This window comes from Balearica regulorum, chromosome Z, assembly GCF_011004875.1.
Source record: "Balearica regulorum gibbericeps isolate bBalReg1 chromosome Z, bBalReg1.pri, whole genome shotgun sequence".
NCBI lineage: Eukaryota > Metazoa > Chordata > Aves > Gruiformes > Gruidae > Balearica > Balearica regulorum.
This window is the reverse complement of record NC_046220.1, coordinates 1,208,763-1,226,098: the sequence shown is the minus strand read 5'-3', so window position 1 is coordinate 1,226,098 and position 17,336 is coordinate 1,208,763. Positions and strand designations below refer to the sequence as shown.

General features: G+C 38.6%; 1 protein-coding gene across 5 annotated transcripts in view; it reads right to left on the bottom strand.

Annotated features, from left to right (window-relative positions):
• The window catches only part of SKIC3 (SKI3 subunit of superkiller complex), a 48,663-nt gene extending 31,366 nt beyond the window's left edge, over positions 1 to 17,297 (bottom strand). Inside the window, exons 1-16 of one of the 5 annotated variants that reach the window (XM_075740910.1) lie at positions 17,226 to 17,297; positions 16,940 to 17,050; positions 15,907 to 16,004; positions 15,265 to 15,408; positions 14,115 to 14,206; positions 13,322 to 13,397; positions 11,759 to 11,899; positions 9,794 to 9,892; positions 9,594 to 9,702; positions 7,657 to 7,797; positions 5,876 to 5,977; positions 2,899 to 3,032; positions 2,163 to 2,249; positions 1,970 to 2,073; positions 1,730 to 1,856; positions 713 to 892 (exon numbers count right to left, since the gene is read on the bottom strand). In XM_075740910.1, coding sequence (XP_075597025.1) covers positions 713 to 892; positions 1,730 to 1,856; positions 1,970 to 2,073; positions 2,163 to 2,249; positions 2,899 to 3,032; positions 5,876 to 5,977; positions 7,657 to 7,797; positions 9,594 to 9,702; positions 9,794 to 9,892; positions 11,759 to 11,899; positions 13,322 to 13,397; positions 14,115 to 14,206; positions 15,265 to 15,408; positions 15,907 to 15,996 — 1,626 coding nt within the window. In that variant the 5' untranslated portion in view covers positions 15,997 to 16,004; positions 16,940 to 17,050; positions 17,226 to 17,297. Of the gene's footprint in view, positions 1 to 712; positions 893 to 1,729; positions 1,857 to 1,969; positions 2,074 to 2,162; positions 2,250 to 2,898; positions 3,033 to 5,875; positions 5,978 to 7,656; positions 7,798 to 9,593; positions 9,703 to 9,793; positions 9,893 to 11,758; positions 11,900 to 13,321; positions 13,398 to 14,114; positions 14,207 to 15,264; positions 15,409 to 15,906; positions 16,005 to 16,617; positions 16,747 to 16,939; positions 17,161 to 17,225 lie in introns of those variants that run through there. The other 4 variants (XM_075740909.1, XM_075740913.1, XM_075740911.1 and 1 more) reach the window with 4 other exon arrangements.
• Between the last annotated feature and the right edge of the window lie 39 nt (positions 17,298 to 17,336).

Sequence of the window (17,336 nt, the reverse complement as noted above, 5' to 3'; positions counted from 1 at the left end):
TTAACTACTGTAACGAAGAAACGTTACAGGGGCTTTTTAAAGCTGGCAGGCTGAATGGCAGATCAGAGGAGGAAATTATCACATCTAAAGATGTGATTATTTCTTATGTACCTGTCTTTGCAAATAGACAGTAGCCTCCTGTAGTTTTGTAGAGACTTTTTTTTCCTTTTTTTTTTTAAACTAGAGAAGGATACAAGTATTTGCAGCAAGTCAGATACTTAGGCTGACTTTCCAGATGTTCCAATGCAGTTTGTCAAAGTATGGGTTACACTTGCTCTGTAATACCATAGGCTAAGAACTTTCAATAGAATGCTATGTAGGAAATATTTTTTTAAAAAGTTTTGATGACTTTGTGTGCTTTTCCTGAAAGAAGCAAGGTGGAGGATGGAGAAAAGAAGTGGCACAAGTTAAATATGAAAAGAAAACTAAGTCCCTTTTCATGTTCACTATGGAAAGAATCCTTCATCTAAATCAGACGTGTGACGGCTACAATGTTATGCTTGGCTCCCCTACTCCTCTCCCCAGATAGATTTAATTTTGAATTGGAGCATGCAACTGAAGCAGGTCCAAGTATGAAAACTCCTAAGCAGTGACAGAACATCTGTTTCAGATCTTTTTCTCAAATACAGATGAAACCTGAAGTGATTCCTCAAAGAGCAGGATTAACAGAAAAACTAAACAGCGTTAATCCAAAGCCCTGAATGTACAATACCATGTCTCCAAGTTCCATGCTTAAGTCTACAGCTGCTGTTCCAGATTCTTCATCGGTTCTATCCAGTTCAAAAGCCTTCTTATAGCAACCACGAGCTCTACTTTTGTCTCCAGCAATATCTCTGTAGTAGTTACCTAAATAACAAAAGACATTTCCCAAGTAGCTGTCCAATTTTGCAGCCTATAAGGAAATATGAACACAATACAAGACAGCACTTTGAATGATTATACTGATGGACAGTGATAACTACTTTTTCAATCTCTGCTTATCAATTTAAGTTCCTTCTGTGATACATCTGAGTAGTCAAACTTTAAGATTTCAGAGATTACTTGAGCTTTAAATATTTGCAGAACCTGCTACAAACCTTATGACACAAAGCATTTTGTATATGAATTACTAACAAGCTAGTTGTTCCTTACTACATCCTGTCATTTTCATATTTTACTGTTTCAACCATTATGCTCATACTCTTACAATATTACATCACAATTAATTTCAGCCTTTTATAAAGTTTAAGGTCCTTTTTACATACACTTGACAGATTCGTTTATACCTAAGAAGCCCCCAGGCCCAAGCAGCAGAAAACAGCTTTGACACTAATTAAAAAAAGAAACCCTTCACATAAAACAGTTTAGAACCAAAAGTATTGTTCAACTACATTCTCCAGTATACTCTGCTGTTACTGAAGTGCAAACAGTAGGCAATGATTTGAGTTGCTGACACCTATCATGAAGTCATATGACGAGTTTACAATGCCTACAGTCTTATTTTGTATAGTCCCGTGTCCCCAAAGATGTCAGACTGTATCTTTTGGATTCAAATTCTTAGCTATGTTCAGAGAAAAACACACAACCACCAAAACCACAAAGATCAGAGAAAGCATATAAATCACGGGGTTTTGCAGACTTACTTCCCTGCACAGACACTGAAATTTTAACACCATTCTCATCTTTTTTTCCTTTTGGTTTCTGATACAGGAAAACACTAATTCTACAGGAATAGTTAAACAGCATTTACCTTCAAGAACTGAGTGAGTGCTTTTCCTTTGTCTTTTTTTGTCTCATCACTCATGAACCAGTACGTGAGCCCCAAGTACTGATGATACTCCGCAGTTTCAGCCTTTCTTTCAATAGCACTTAGAAAACTTAATAAAAGGAACAGAGGTCAGGTCAGAGAAACTCTTAAAAGCAAAACATGATGTTCTATACCACCCCCACAGTTCCCTGTTAGAGGGAAGGAAAAAAAAAAAAAGTCTACCTTCTTTCTGCCTGTTCATAGTTCTTTTGGGAATAATGGATGAAACCCTCTAAAGCATGGGACTCGGCCAGATCAGGGTGGGACAACAGAAGCTCCTGTGAAATCTGCAAAAGGATGTCATTCCTCCCTAGTTGTTTCCTCTATGAAACCAAAAATTCTACTTAGCTTACAGGAACGACAATACAGCACTAACCTTTGAAGCTTGATCCATTAAACCTTTGTTTAGATAAGCCTGACCTCTGATAGCTAAAACCACTGGATCACTGCTTGCATCCACAATCTAGAAAATCAAGAGACATGACCAAGTTACTCTCTGCCCAGATTAAGAAATTAAAGGTGTCAAAAGCAGGCAGACTGCACAAAGATAAAGACAAGGAAATATTTAGACAGAAAACCCATGAGAAGTCTTAAACAATAATTTTGATGGACAACAGGTAGAAGATTGTAGAGAGCAAGCACAAAGGTACAGAAGTCTAAACAGCAAAAAATGAAACTTTAAGATAAAAAAGAGGGGGAGCAACTTCTGCTTAAATCTTAACCATTTGATCTTAGAGTAATATGCTTTTGTTCATGACTAATGACAAGTGAATGAAGGATATGGGGAGCAGACTTACAACAATAATTAAAATTAAGATGAACAGCCATAGAACCACTAAGGACCCAGCAGCACTGAGCAAGACCAGACACAGTCAAAAGTGACAGCTTCTAAAATTAGAATTGGGAGTGAAAGAGAGTTGTAGCAAAGCCTAAAAAAACAGAGAAGGAAGAAGTGTTTGGACTACACCATAGCTGGTCGGAGTTGTCTAAACCACACAGAATGTAAAAAGGAGGCAAGAGGAGCAATACACATCTTGAGTTTTTAGTACAGAAAGCTGACAGCACTTTTAAACATAAAAAAATAAAAGTACATTTTAGTAATTGAAAAATACCTGCTCAAGTGCTTTAATGGCTTCTTCTGCAGCATCAGCATCAGCTATTTTAATCAAAGCCTCTGCTTTCAACCGAAGGCTAAGATTCTTCCAGTGAAGACTATGACCCTCAGGAGTTCCAAGAGCCTCGAGAGCTGTTGCCAAGAGAAAAGTTTCATCAAGTAAAAACAGAAAAACAAATTACAAAGAGCACCACTGTTCCAAATATTTTTTAAGATCTTGTTAATTACAATTTTTAAGTCTGATAGAGCACCACTTAACAGAACAATTTTTTTGACTGTTCTCCTCCATGTTGGAGAAATTGTTCTGTAAAATTTCTACCCATTCAAGTTTAAAGGTTAAATCAATTTTAGAAAGGTCCTCTCAGACATGTGGAGAGATTGATTGCTTTCTAGCTGCTGGCCTTATAAATGGAATGCTACAATTTCCCGATCTATGTTCTGAAGAAACAACGACCTTTCAATAAACAAGGTGTTTTACACTTCAGAGTTTAAAGAAAAAAAAAATATTACTGAAACCAGGGCTTTAACTCTGTGCCTGTGTAACTTTGCACCTTTCTACGCAGTATTGCTTACTTCTCCAATATGCAGTATCATTTCATCTCCGAGAATGAGGGCATCTCTGTTGAGCTTCAGCATTCTCCAAGGGCAAGAACTTTTGAATAACTTAACTATCTTTTTTTTCACTTATGATGAACTTTTGTCTGCCTTGATACAGCCAGTAAGACAGGCCAAGCATAAAGCAATGTTTCCCCAGAATTGTCTCCCACTTCCCACACATTCTTTGTACTCGAGGAAACTTTCTGCATCAACAGCATCATTTAGTGAGGTACAATAGCTTAACTTACACCTTGCATTGAGAAACAAAACTTAATTTTGTTTGTTCTGAGCCTGACAGCTTTTAGTTTAATTTGGTACTAACCAGACCTCACATCGGAAAACAAAACATTTGACTTTTATTCATCTTCCACATCACTTGCAACTTCACAGATTTCAAAATCATCTCTGCTCCAGGCTGGAAGAGGACTTTACAGGTTATTTACTTGTTCTCATGTGCTGCATTTTGCACACATTTGATCACCCTTATTACTAGTCTATTAAATTCTACTATTATTTTCTTTTTGAGGTGTGGATGGGTACCAAAATTACATACGCATTTCACCACGCTGCTAAAGTTGTTAAAGCAACTACATGTTGGTGCTCTGTGCTAATAACCATTCCCTTCCCTGTAATTCCTAATATTTGACTTGCCTGTAAGGCACAGAAGGGCAAACAAATAGTCCTATTTTTTCCATACAAAATGAGGACGTTTCTGCTCTCTGCTTCAACAAAACTATAGGACAGCTTTGTGAGAGCATTTCTTCCCACAACTGCATGAGTTTGCATTTAAGACCATGGAATTTTATTCAGTATTTTAACACCTAGTTACCATCTCTCATAATCTCCTTTTAGAGTTTTTCATTCTGCTTTGAATAGCAGCAAACTTTATAACCTTATTACTCAATGTTCATAAAGGACTAGAAAAGAGAATGAACCCAGGTACTAGTGAAAATTTCAGGAATACCTCCTTCCAGCCTGAACACAGAAATTATTATTATATTGTGCTCTAGTTTTTAACTTATTTAAAACTGACAAAAAAGACTCAATGCTACAACTCTACTTCTTAACCCAAGGCTGCTTAGTTTCCTTAACAGATCGTATCAACTACCACCTGGAAATCAGAGCAGACTATATCACGTCTCTCTCCCATATCCATGTGCTCGTAAACTACTTCGAGTAGTTCTAAAAAAACAACTTTACAACAGCTATGCTCTCTATCCCCAAAAATAATTTTTCTACTTAAGTTCCCAAACTCTCCTCTTTCAGTTTTAGCTAATTTAACCACTAAACATACCAGACTTGTCAGTGGTTTCCCTGATCTTTCCTGGAATCCTTTTAAAAAGTTAGGGTCACATTATCTACCTTCAAGCAAGACAGTTTAAGCAAGCAGTTACATAAATCACTTAGTACTTCAGCAATTTCATCTTTATGTTCCTCAGTCAATTCCTAGGTTGGTATCTCATAATTCCTTAATGCCAATTTTTCTTGTCTTGTTGTATAGCAGCTTCTATTAATGCTACCATCATGGACAAGCTGTTTGATGAATCCCCTGAAAAGAAGGGTCATGGTGTAGAAGTCACCCAGAGCTCTTCCACACTGAACACATATGGGAAAACAATCACCTCATTTTCATTCTTTCTGCAATAAATTTTTTACCTACTTTGTTCGGTTTTCACATTTCCTCTGCTCAAATTTATAGGCCTTTTGAACCTCTCTTGCTGGTAAGTACTTCCTCTTGCTTTTAATAACTTCCCATGATTGTTTATCCAGGTCTGCATACCTTTACCTCTTCAAGTCTTTCTTGAGAAGTTTTTCATTGCATTTGTCCCTGTCAGAAAAAAGTCCACTTTGGCTGCCTCCTCATTTATAACCATCAGATAATGGCTCTATTCACTAGATCATAACAACTGACCTCATTCCTAGCTAGCACAGATGAAGATTTACACTCAGTGAGGTTTCTTAAGATGCAGTTGTACTACACAACATTTCTGCATTTCACGCTAACTTGATTAAAATCTTATCTTTTAACTCTAAACAGAAAGTCTACCAGACTAAAAATGTGACACACTGGTGGTTTCAGGCAATTATCTGCCATTTGGCAGAGTTGGTCAACCACCAGCTGAAGAACATCAAAACTTCTTAATACCAATCATCAGACAGTTTTCTGGCTCTGATTTTCTCTTTTCCTGAGACTAAGCAGCGCAAGGTGCTTTACAGCTGTCATAAACCAAGTGAAGCAGGGGACACCAGCACAAGACTGCAAAAACCAAAGGACGATGACTGCTGCTAACTCAGACCTACCATGCAAAGGCCACATTGGCTGGACTGCATAAAGGGGTGTAGCCCTGCAGTTACTCTTTCAATTAGGGGGCAGTTACCTTGGTTGCAGGACAGGACAGCATCCCTGTGTTTGTGTATTTTCATCTGTGCCTCTGCCAAATAATGCCACGCTGCTGGACACTGGCTAGTCTTCTGCAAACCTAATAAAAGAAGAGTATAAAAAAGGCACTAAAAAAAAGTTGCTTAGGGCTGCAAAGACACTGTAGCTGGCAGATGCGGTATTGCCATGTAATACCATCAAAAACATATTATCAATCAGATAAAGAAAAAATTAACTGCAAGCCTTATTGAGTCTTTTTTTAAACTATTTTAGACATACAGGCCTCCATGCAGTAAGGCAAAGACTAAGAAGGACATAAGCTTCTGTTAAGCTTAATTTTGCATATAAAAAAGAAAGGGGAAAAAGCGAGGAAATATACTACACTGGCTTAAGGTGCATTTTTGTTTCAGAAATAAAAAAAGGCCTTCATTTTGATAAGATTAAGATTAGCAGCCTCTAGATCGCTTTATAAAGTTTTCCTTATAAACAATAAAAGGCCTATAGAACTTCAAGACAACAGAAAAATGATGGCAAGAGTGTGTCACTGAAACTTCCTGATAAACTTGCCTTAATTAAAGATTCAGTAATAAAACTGAATTTGAGTCTGCTGGAAATGATGCCTTAAAGCGTCAATGCCCAAGATGCTAACGCCTGGCTTACTGGAAGACACATTATTTCCAAGAGCTTTGTCCTTTGCATTCTCCCCTTCATGAGCAGAATATTACATGTAAATGTAAAAGTAAAAATAAATAAATAAATAAAATTATTTGGGAGGTGTCTCTTTTGTCAAAAACAGGATGTATGTTTTGTCATATGGCCATTCAAGTCAGAAGAATCAAACATCCAATGGCCACTCAAGTCAGAACAATTTGCTTTCCATGGAAGACTTTTACCTCTTAAACACCTGAAACTTTTATTTCTGACTTTATTTTGTCAAGACATGTTATTTCACTGCGGGTAAGCTACTGTAGAATATTCTGAAATACAGTTACAGAAACAATTTTATTCTAAACCTGGGTAAAAGGATGCAGAATACCACAGTATAGCCTGAGTCATGACTGCTTAGATGCCAAATGCTTATCTACCCAGCTTTCTCAATAAGCTGTTTTGAATCTTCCATGGCCAGCACAGCAAGAATGGAGAGTCCTATTTTCCCAATAGTATGCTTATGAATCATTTCCAAAGACCTTTGCCATTTCAATACAAGCCAGATAATTACAGATTAGTAAGTCAAATCTTCAGGAAATCTGGCTACTGTCAAAAAAAAAAAAAAAAAAAAGAGAAGTCCTCCAATATTTCTCATATCCCAATGTAAGTGTTTACTCAATGTAAGTATTAAAGAAGTCTTAAAATGATGTAATTTTAAAGGGAAGTAATCTTTGTTCAGGTATAGAAATGAAGCGAATAGATTAGAGAAGCTGTGTTATAGTTTACCTCATAAATTCCATGCTCTTTCATTAATAGCTATTGCTGTACTTACTGCTTCATCTAGCTATTTCCTCAGTAACAGTCAGATTAAAAAATGTTTAAAGTTGATCACACTAAAATACTACAGAGCTGACTATAACAGCAATGACAGACTTCAGAGATGTTATATTCAAAACTGCATTTCAAAAAATATTCAATGCCCAATCAGAGAAAGTGTTGACTATTCCTTTTAAATCCAGCTAGTCTTCGAACTGGCAAAGTACTAGGCAAGTATAAGACTCCCAAAATATCCAGCATAAACTAGCTGGTGTTCCAGTTATAGACTATTTATACTTCACGTTAAACATTTACCTTCAGTAAGACTCTTAACAGCCTCCTTGTATTTCTTTTCTTGGAGGCATTTTATACCAAAACCAATGATTCCTGGACCACTGCTTGCATCTATCTCCAAAAGCCTAGAAAAACACTGCAGGGCCTCTTCCGACAAAGTACCTGGTTTCAGAAAAAGAAATATTTTATAGAGTTTTAGATTTAAAAAATGCAACCGCATACCCTACCTACATAAATATGACCCTTATCCTTTTAGCTCAAAGTAAAGGATTTAAGTAATTTTTTTTCCAAAGATCCTACATACTCATCACCCTCCACCACCAAAACCAAACCCAAAAAACAAGTAGTAGTCTAAATACCCAGTATCACCAAACAGAATAAACTGTCAGTCTGAAACCTGAGGTTTTAACCACTCTTGTTAAACTAGTACAGATACACTTCCTTATTAATAAAAACTAATTCCTTCATATGCTTTTCATGTAAGCCCAGCTGAATGCCCACACATCAAAATTTGCCACAAATAAATCAAAATAATTTCCTTGCAGAGTAGGCCTTGTGTACCTACAAATTTGCTGTGATAAGCTTGATGAAAGTCTTGCTGTGAAACCACATAATTGAATGTCTTGGCTTAATGTTAATGGATGCCACTAACTTTTTATGCTTGTGTTTAGCTGTGACTGTAGATTTGGCAGTCCTTGCTTAAAGCAACTGTTGTGACTTGCAGCAACAGTCTTTGAACTATTTCCTTTAAAAAATTACGGACTCCTTTGACATAAAGGTTGCCTTTGATTTGCATTTGGTAAAGGTGACTAATAATGCATCTGAGTTATAAGCCCACAAGTTTGGGGCATGAAGGACTATGACATGGTTAGGATGATTCAGATATAAACAAATAGCCTTACTAAAAGCTAAGCATCATCCTCTCCACTCCAAGATGGCTGTGGATGGTGAGATGCTGTCAGAACATTAGTATAGAAGAACCGTGCCAATCAGATGCTCATTTTCCTTTGGAAAACGATTTCTGTGTGTTTCTCCGAAGTGTAAAGCATTCTCATGTGGAAATGAGTCTGGGCCTCGTTTGTCTTCATCCTTTCAAATCAAAGTGAGTAATTTACGTTGCTATGTTATTCTGTGAAGCCTACCTTCAAAACTGGAAAAGGCATTCTTCTACTAAGCTGAAAGTTATTTCTCTTTATATAACCAGAGGGGTTTTTTTCCTGATTGTCTTTCCTTGTTTTTAAAAGAAATAAAATCAACTTCTGATGCCTTAAGCAATAAAATGAAAGACCAAAATTTAGTAGTTATCTTTGAAAATACTGAGAAAGTATTCAACACTGTTGCAACGCTGTTTAGCAAACTACTGAAAATAGCAATCGTATACTTCCAGATCCCTGCACTATTGAACACACAAAGTTTGTATTTTTCTCCCCCCTCAGAGATCCTCCTTTTTTACTTAGAACAAATATTTAAACTGATCTGTTTATTCCCTATTCACCAGGTATTCTTTTGAAGAAATTTTTGAAATGTCGCGCTTTTTGCCAAGAGAGATTTTCTGTGTCAAGAATAACGTAAGCGTCGCCTGTTCTCTGCCTTAGAGCACTGGTTAACATCATCCATTCCCTCTTCTAAGCTTAAGAAGCTAACCTTCATTTATCTGGAGAGGCTGCTTTTAAGATTTGTAAGGTATTCTTTCTTTATGACTTTGTACCATGCAAGTTGGGCTTAACTCACAGAAGTTTTTCACCAATTTAGAGTCACCACTCAGTTACAGAGCTAGGAAATAGCAAATCACAGGACCAAACACTTTTCATTTCCAGATAGGCAGAAATACAACATAAAAGTAAACAATGTGCTTGTATTGGGTTGTGAAGGGTAAAAACTTGTAAAAAGATTGTCACAAAACTAACTATAAAAAAAAAAAATTAAGGACCCAAAATGTCTAAACCCATTCTACTCACCTGACTGAACAAAGTGCAGGCAAAGTACTTCTAAAGGATAAGTCATAGTAGGATACAAAGCCATCATATCATTACAGGCCTTTTCCAACCTAGCAGTTTCATGAGGAAACTTGAAAGGAGAAAAATAAATATTTGTGTGAATTATCAGATGTGGAATATTACATCTATTCACTGATGAAGACAGATTAACATAACCTTACTTTTGACAAGCACTGAATAAAGTCCTTGTAAAGGTTTTGGTGGTCTTCCCCAGGGACAGTGTCAGCAGAGTTCACCGCATGTTCAAACGCAGTCAAAAGCTGAAATAAGAAATAATTAGGAGTGCAACAAACAATGACTCTAGGAAAAGTTATCTTCATAGAATACAATAGTTTAGTTGGAAGGGACCTATAATGATCATCCAGACTACCTGCCTGACCACTTCAAGGCTGACCAGCAGTTAAAGTTAAAAGTTAAAGCATTTATTAAAGACCAGAAGTTAAAGCATGTTATTAAGGGCATTTTCCAAACGCCTCTGAAACACCGACAGCCACGGGGCATCGCCCACCTCTCCAGGAAGCCTGTTCCAGGGTTTGGCCACCCTCTTGGTAAAGAAATGGTTCCTCATGTCCAGTCCGAACCTCCCTGATGGAGCTCTGAACCATTCCCATGCATCCTGTCGCTGGAGCCCAGGGAGAAGAGCTCCCCGCATCCCCTCCTCAGGAAGCTGCAGAGCGCGATGGGGTCACCCCTCAGCCTCCTTGTCTCCAAACTAGACAAACCCCAAGTGCTCAACCGCTCCTCATAGCACGTGCCTTCCAGCCCTTCCAAGAAAGTGACAAAGCAAGTTCCTTATTGTGAAGTAGCACTCAAATAGGATCCAAAGCACATTAATTGTCCAGTACAAGAGGAAGCAGTAATATACCCTGTCATAAAGTAAGACAGGTACAAGGTAGGCAAAATTTGTAAGAACAGAGATTCCTCTTCATACCTAATCCCAAATCAATGAAGGACTTGATACCACAACATCTAGGTTACTATCCTCTGCAGTTAGCTGTCAGGTCTCCCCCCTGCTCTACTCTAGAAGTAATCTTTTATTTCTTGACTCTTTATACATGGAGAACACAGCACCACAGAGTACAGGCTACCAAACAAGCATACTAAACAAAAAGTTGCCCACAGCCCACAGCTTGTCACAAGTGAAATGCTGAAGAGGAGGTTGCCTTCAATCCTATATCCTTCCAGTTTCAGATGCTCTACTCAAAAATGCAGTGAACTGTAGATTTGCACGTGAAACCCACTCCTGATATTTATGCAATGTTTTTGGGTTTTTTTCCACTCCTTGTTCCCAAAAAAGAAAGCAGTGCTGCCAGCAGCATCTCTTTTTTATAATAGCTCGTAATTTAAAGCATTTGTCTTCTCAAAAAGTAGAGATGCAGATTCAATTTTCTTCTGTCTCAAATTACTCCAATTTGTATTTTCCACCTTTCTGGTGCACTGCTATCAACCAGATTGGTGATGAGAAATTTCCATCCTTCCTGTTGAATGAGGTTCATCTTGCAAGAACAGATAGATCAGATAAAATTAAATTAACTTCGGCCATAGAGAACAAAGGATCAGTACAATTCATGATCATTCTGTTTGCTCCAATTAGCTTTGACATTCTCCTAAGAACTGAAACCTTAAAATCTACAGGAAAAATTTGAACCAAAACATCGCTATTAAGCACTAGTTAGGAAGAAATGGAAAAACAGTGCAAAGCTACCTCTTTCACCATGTAGGAAAGCAGGGGGGATCTTTTTGTTTTGAAGAACACCTACATTCTAGATTTTGTCAAAGCTTATGAGTGATGCTTCTCATAACATGCAGAAGCATAACAATACATCGCTATGCCACAGTGCAAACATGGACTCCTACAGGACTCAGGAGGCAGTTAATGAAGAAGTCCCAGGGCAAACACTTGGATTTAGGTGCCTTATTCCACCTAAGGTCCATCTCAGGCAACTGCACTCTCGCTGTTTCTATCAGAAGGTAAAATCATCCACATTTTCCTGAGAAGTTTAGTACCACTGAACATTAATGATACAGGTAGTCACAAGATTTGCCTGGCTTTGAAGGGTTTATTTGAATTCTGGCTGCACTATGCATGTATACATATCTAGATGAGTAGGAGTGACAAGCATTACCAACTGCTCTGTCTTATTATCCTGGCTCTGTGTAGTGTCTTTCAGTAAATGGATCATCTTCTTCCAAAGCTGATGAAGCTCTGCCTTTTCTGCACCTTCCTCCTGTTTCATTTGTATTAGCTTCCGCCATGTTTCAGCGACCTGTCAAGAGGAAACAAGTGAACCATGCTGACATTCTTTAAAGAACTCGATGTCTGACAAAAGCTTTCCCATTACTGTCAACCCTACCACACTAGGGTAGACAACACACTAACGTTTAAAGTAGTGACCCAGATTTACCTGCTTTCTGATTAAAGCAGTAACAAGTCCCAAAGCACTGTGTGGGACCTGTCCACCTTTCCAAGGTAGAGTAAATAAGGAAGGCAACATCAAGAGTACAGATTCTGACTCTGGTTCCTGGACAAAATCAGCAATAAAAATATCCCCAAAGAGTCCTCTGATAAATTCTGAGGGAAAAAGGGAAGCCTTGTTGGATCTACAGCACTATGAACAGAAACAGAACAGCAGCAGTACATGTTGAAATTCCAGTGTGGAAAAATCAACAGAACTGAAAAAGAGCAAATAGGGCCCTGAAGCCTAACTTGCGTTTCTTGTTGCACATACAGCAAGTCTGCCTTCATATCCTAAACTACTAATATTTAATGTAGTCAGAAACTGGTATACAAAGAGGCTTTGGAACTAATTAATAGTCTTGAGCCTGATGCTAAGTGATACACAATTTTTTTCATTTTCCATTGTTGGAGAAAAGGGAAGAAGATGACATGGGGTACAACCACGCACCACCTTGTAAGAAAGCAATCTTTTTAAAGAGAAAAGAACAGCATAAACATAAAAATATGCATTCTGTAACATTACAGCAGAGACTATATGCAATGTTACTGTGGAACCATTTGGCATTTAACAGCTCCACCTTGTGGTAAGCTGACAAGAGCAGCAAGTATTTTGCAACGATCACGCAGACAAAGATTTTGGGACTGCTAGGTGGGCTGAAGTTTGAGTGCCTCACAGCAGCTTTGCTGGTCCTTCCCACATGCACGCAATGCCGTACGTAAGCAAGCCACAGAAGTGGCAATGGAGCATGCAAATTCCACCTTACACGTGTACAAATGGTTGTGTACAAATCCCACCTTACCCTCTGGCAAGACCTATCAGGGACAGTGTAGGAAGCGATCACCACACCAGTGAAGGGCTAATCAGATACCTAGAATCAACTGCCAAGCTAGGCAAAGGACACCTGACTCACACATACAGCACGTAAACATGCTTTTGGGATCATGCTTGACTTCTAGAAATAAAATAGAAGAATCAGGCTCCACCCTTTCAGCCTGTATACTAACATCCTTTGTCAAGTTTTGCCAGTTTAATGGATTGCATCCAAGTCTGTTACACAGTGAAAAAGAAAGGAATATAGTTAAAATCAGTTATTCCTGGTAGTGGTTCATGAAGAGACCCTAAGTGGTCAGTGGCCCAAAAAAAACATGGAGATACCTTGGTGAAAAGTAGTTAGTTCTGATCAAATGGAAATTTCTTGTTAAAATAGAGAAAGTACAGTACTCAACCTACCTCTAAATATTTCTTTTCTTGGTGATATAGTTCCACAAGCTTGTTACACACATCACACCATTTCTGCTTGTCACCACTAGAAAGGAGGAAATAAAATCCCACATAAACAAGCGAAGTTACCCATAAAATACTATGTTTTTCAAATTCAGACAAATAATTTTAGCAGGTTCACATGCCAAACAAGTATTTAGAATAAACACTAGATTGACCTAAAAGTTTTACTCATAGCTGCTGTAACTGAGTAAAAAAACAAGCAAACAAACCAAAACAAAACACTTTAAGGGATTGGTTTGGTTTGGGTTTTTTAATGATTTTCAGATGAAGGAAACAAATCGAACACTCCAGTCAGCTACAGTGACAGCTGAGAGTTAGATTTGTTTAGAACTGTACCTATATGAATCAGATGACATACATTCTGTGATCTTAAAGCAGAGAAAAATAAGCTTACTTACTAATGCAGACAATGAACTAATCAGAGCTAAATGCTTCAAGGCCACGAGTTTAGACAGAGGACATAGGATAACATTAGAATTCTCTAAACTATTAACCTCAAGTACAAGTATTCCAAGAGGGTTTGCCCTATCAAAAGAGACAGGATCAAGAAACCTTATACAGGTACAGAAAAGTTAGTAACAAGCGTTTACCCACTGATGTAACAAGGCTTTAAAAAAAAAAACAAAACCCAAACCAAAAATGCCCAAAAAACCAAACTTGCAGACTATCCTGTGTAGCATCAATGGGATTCAATGAACTAGAAACTGGAGACTGAATTATGGTATTCAATATTCTTTACCTTTCATAGAGTTGCAAAAGCTTTTGGTAAACATCTGCTAAGTCTCCTTTGACATCTGTTTGGCTGGATTTCTCATATAAATTTGCTAATCCCTTTAAATAAAAAAAGATAAAAAATAAGTAAGATTTAATGTCGACAATTATGTGCTACAAGAACACTGCAAGTTCTGCCTACAAAAATTATTCCATTGCCTTCAGTGGGGCTGAGTGTTAATGTAGTAATCTCTGAGCAGAATCTATGCTGATAATTCCATACAACCTTCTGAATCTACTTTTTACATGAAAAGCGTTCTTCTCTTTCTTAACTAACAACTATCTGAAACCTGTACATATTACACAACCTTGTCTGCATGACAAACGATACACAAAGCACACTAAGTCATATGATAAAAGAGCTATACCCAAGTATCCCACTGTCTTGTGTAGTAACAGACAGAATCTGCAAAACAACTGAGGAAATTTTGATATACCTTGAAATCAGGCACCAACAGCGGTACTTAAAAAATCTAGTTATGTTGAAAAAACTCAGAACCTTACCAGCTTAGAAAAATACTAATCGGTGGTAGACAGACAGACGTAATATGCAACTTCATGCTTCACAAGTCTCCAAATAACACAACTGTTAGGTTGTAACTATATACTGTTACAGGTTGTCAGGCACACACCACCCAGCACACAGCTATTTTAAATGTATGCTGTTCATTTAAGTAACAACAACAAAATTCAATAACAATCCACTTGATGCTGAAAAAATAACTTACTAGATAAAACATTTTCTCTGTTATGAGAGAAACATTGTCAAGTATTTCTTGAGCTACAAGCATGGAAATTTACTGTATGCGTTTTAGTGCAAGGGAGAACATGAGCATCTCACTACTACCTAGTCCACACAAGAAATACAAACTTAAATATACTGAAATTACTGTTCACCCTGCTATACAGGGTGCATACGCATATGCTGCACATATGCAGCCACCCATGGCTTTATTTTGGACACACAAATAATACAAACCTCAGCTACTCTGAAGCTCTGGTAGAACTAAGGACCTCCAGAAAACATGATGCAAGTCCCAACCCTGCTTTGTTCCCACATTTAACTCCATAGTGACACTTTTCAGAGAAAGAAAAAGCGAATGTGGATGTTCACATACCTGCCATGCCAGTAGCTGGTTTGGTTCAAGTTCAATAGCCTTCTTATACGCTCCTTTGGCCTGATCAGGCTGCTCTAACTCAGCAGCTGCCAGGCCAATAAATACCCAAGCATTGTAGTTATTTTTGTCTTGCTTCAAGACTGCCTAGAAATACACAATTTTAAGTGAAACTTATGAATGAAATGCATCTTCTAGATCCATGTATTGAGTTTTATCATTACAGTTTGGTGAATTGTTCTATATGGTAATATCAGAAGTAACTTTTAGGAAACTAGTAACTAGTAACTTCAGTACTAACTAGACTAGTAACTTCAGCTTTTCATGCCAGAGAATGCTTCCTATACGAACTGTTCTGCTAGTAACCACATCTGTAACTCAGCAATTACAGCACTCGTCAAGGTCTGGATTAGAAACGGATTTTTCCCTCTACTATTCTAGACTTAGTATTTTTATTGCCACATATAAGCAAATACAAAAGGAAGGAGAATGAAAGTTTACATGTGGACAACTAACATGAATGATCAATCTCAACTATTACATCAATAAGTACTCCACACTCTGCATTACAATACAGCAGTAGGGTTATGGGAACAGCAAAAAAATGTGCAAAAAATATTACTTTCCAAGTAAAAAATTAATTACCTTGCAGTGTTTTAAGGCCTCCTTATATTCCTTATTTCGTATTGCGTCTCTAGCACTCTTTAATGCTGCCTTCACCTCCTTGTTTGACATTGTGGCTACTAAGTAAAAAGGACATATAATCAGTTCTTACAAAAAGATATACTGAACTCAAAACTTTTTTTATATCCTACTGTAATTGCATAGAGAACATTTTAAACACAAAAATAAAGTGCAATATGCCAAAACGTATACAGTACTAAAAATTGCTGTAACAAATAATACAGTTAAAATCACTTACTTGCGCTTAGCTCCCATACAGGATTAAGTCAATATTGCAAATAGTTAAATGATACAAAGTAGTTATCCCAGAAAGAAATTTTGGTTAAGGTTTAAAATAGGAGGAGAGGTGTTATATGACAGGCACCGTAGTTAGACTCCTAGAACGATACCCTGCATATAGTTTCTTTTAAAAGAAGAATCAGCAAGCAGCAAACTGAGGCATATTGCACTGGATATGTGCTCAAGGGGGTCCCAAGGATCCGTTTCTCTTGTGTGCTACCTACAGCAGGACCACGGCCCGTCACCTGTGTTCAGGTGCGGTTTACAGAGCTCCCCTCCCTTCACACGCTCAGGGCAGACCCTGCTCGCGACTTCCATGTCCCGCATGGCGAAGGACAACATCTTACAGCGAAGGAGAACAAGCCTTTAGAGACGTATCAGAGAGGCATTCACCCTTGTGAAGTCTGACGGAATCCTGCACTATTTTGATGTACGTGGTAAATGTTTTGCCTCACATGAACTTTAGAAACACCACAGTCAAAACTGCCTGAATGGGATGAGGCTGGGAAACAACACTGTGGGTGCAGGCGCTGAAAGAGACTGAAAAAAGTGAGAAGCTGCAGAACAAAAAAAACGTTTTAGCAACTGAAGAGCAAAAAGTAAAGAGCGGGTGATGGGTCTAGAGTGAAATTAGTAACAAAAGGACCAAGGAAGACAGCGGATTTCAAATACTCCCTCGGAGGCTAAAAAAGGTAAAGAAATCAATCAAACTGACGTTGCCCAACAGCTCCTGGAGATAAATTCGCTTCCTAAGAGGTCAGAGGCTCCTCGGTCATCACAAACACACCCCCTCGCTGACACCGCCGAGCCCCAGCTCCATTTTCACCTGCGGAGAAAAGAGACACCACGTCAGCGGAAAACCGGGCACCCCGGTAGGCGGTCGGCCCCGGGGCGAGGGGCGCACAGCCCGGGCCGCGGCGGGAACCGGCTCCCTCCCGGCGGGGGAAGAACACGACGGGACGGACCTGACTGACCCGACCCAGGCCGCGGCCACCACCCGCCGCCCCTCCCCGCGGCTTCGGCTTCGGCTTCACCTTCACCACCCGCCGCCGCCACCGCCCGCGCGCATGCGCACTCTGACGTCAGCGCCGCGACTCTCTCTCGTCAGCCGC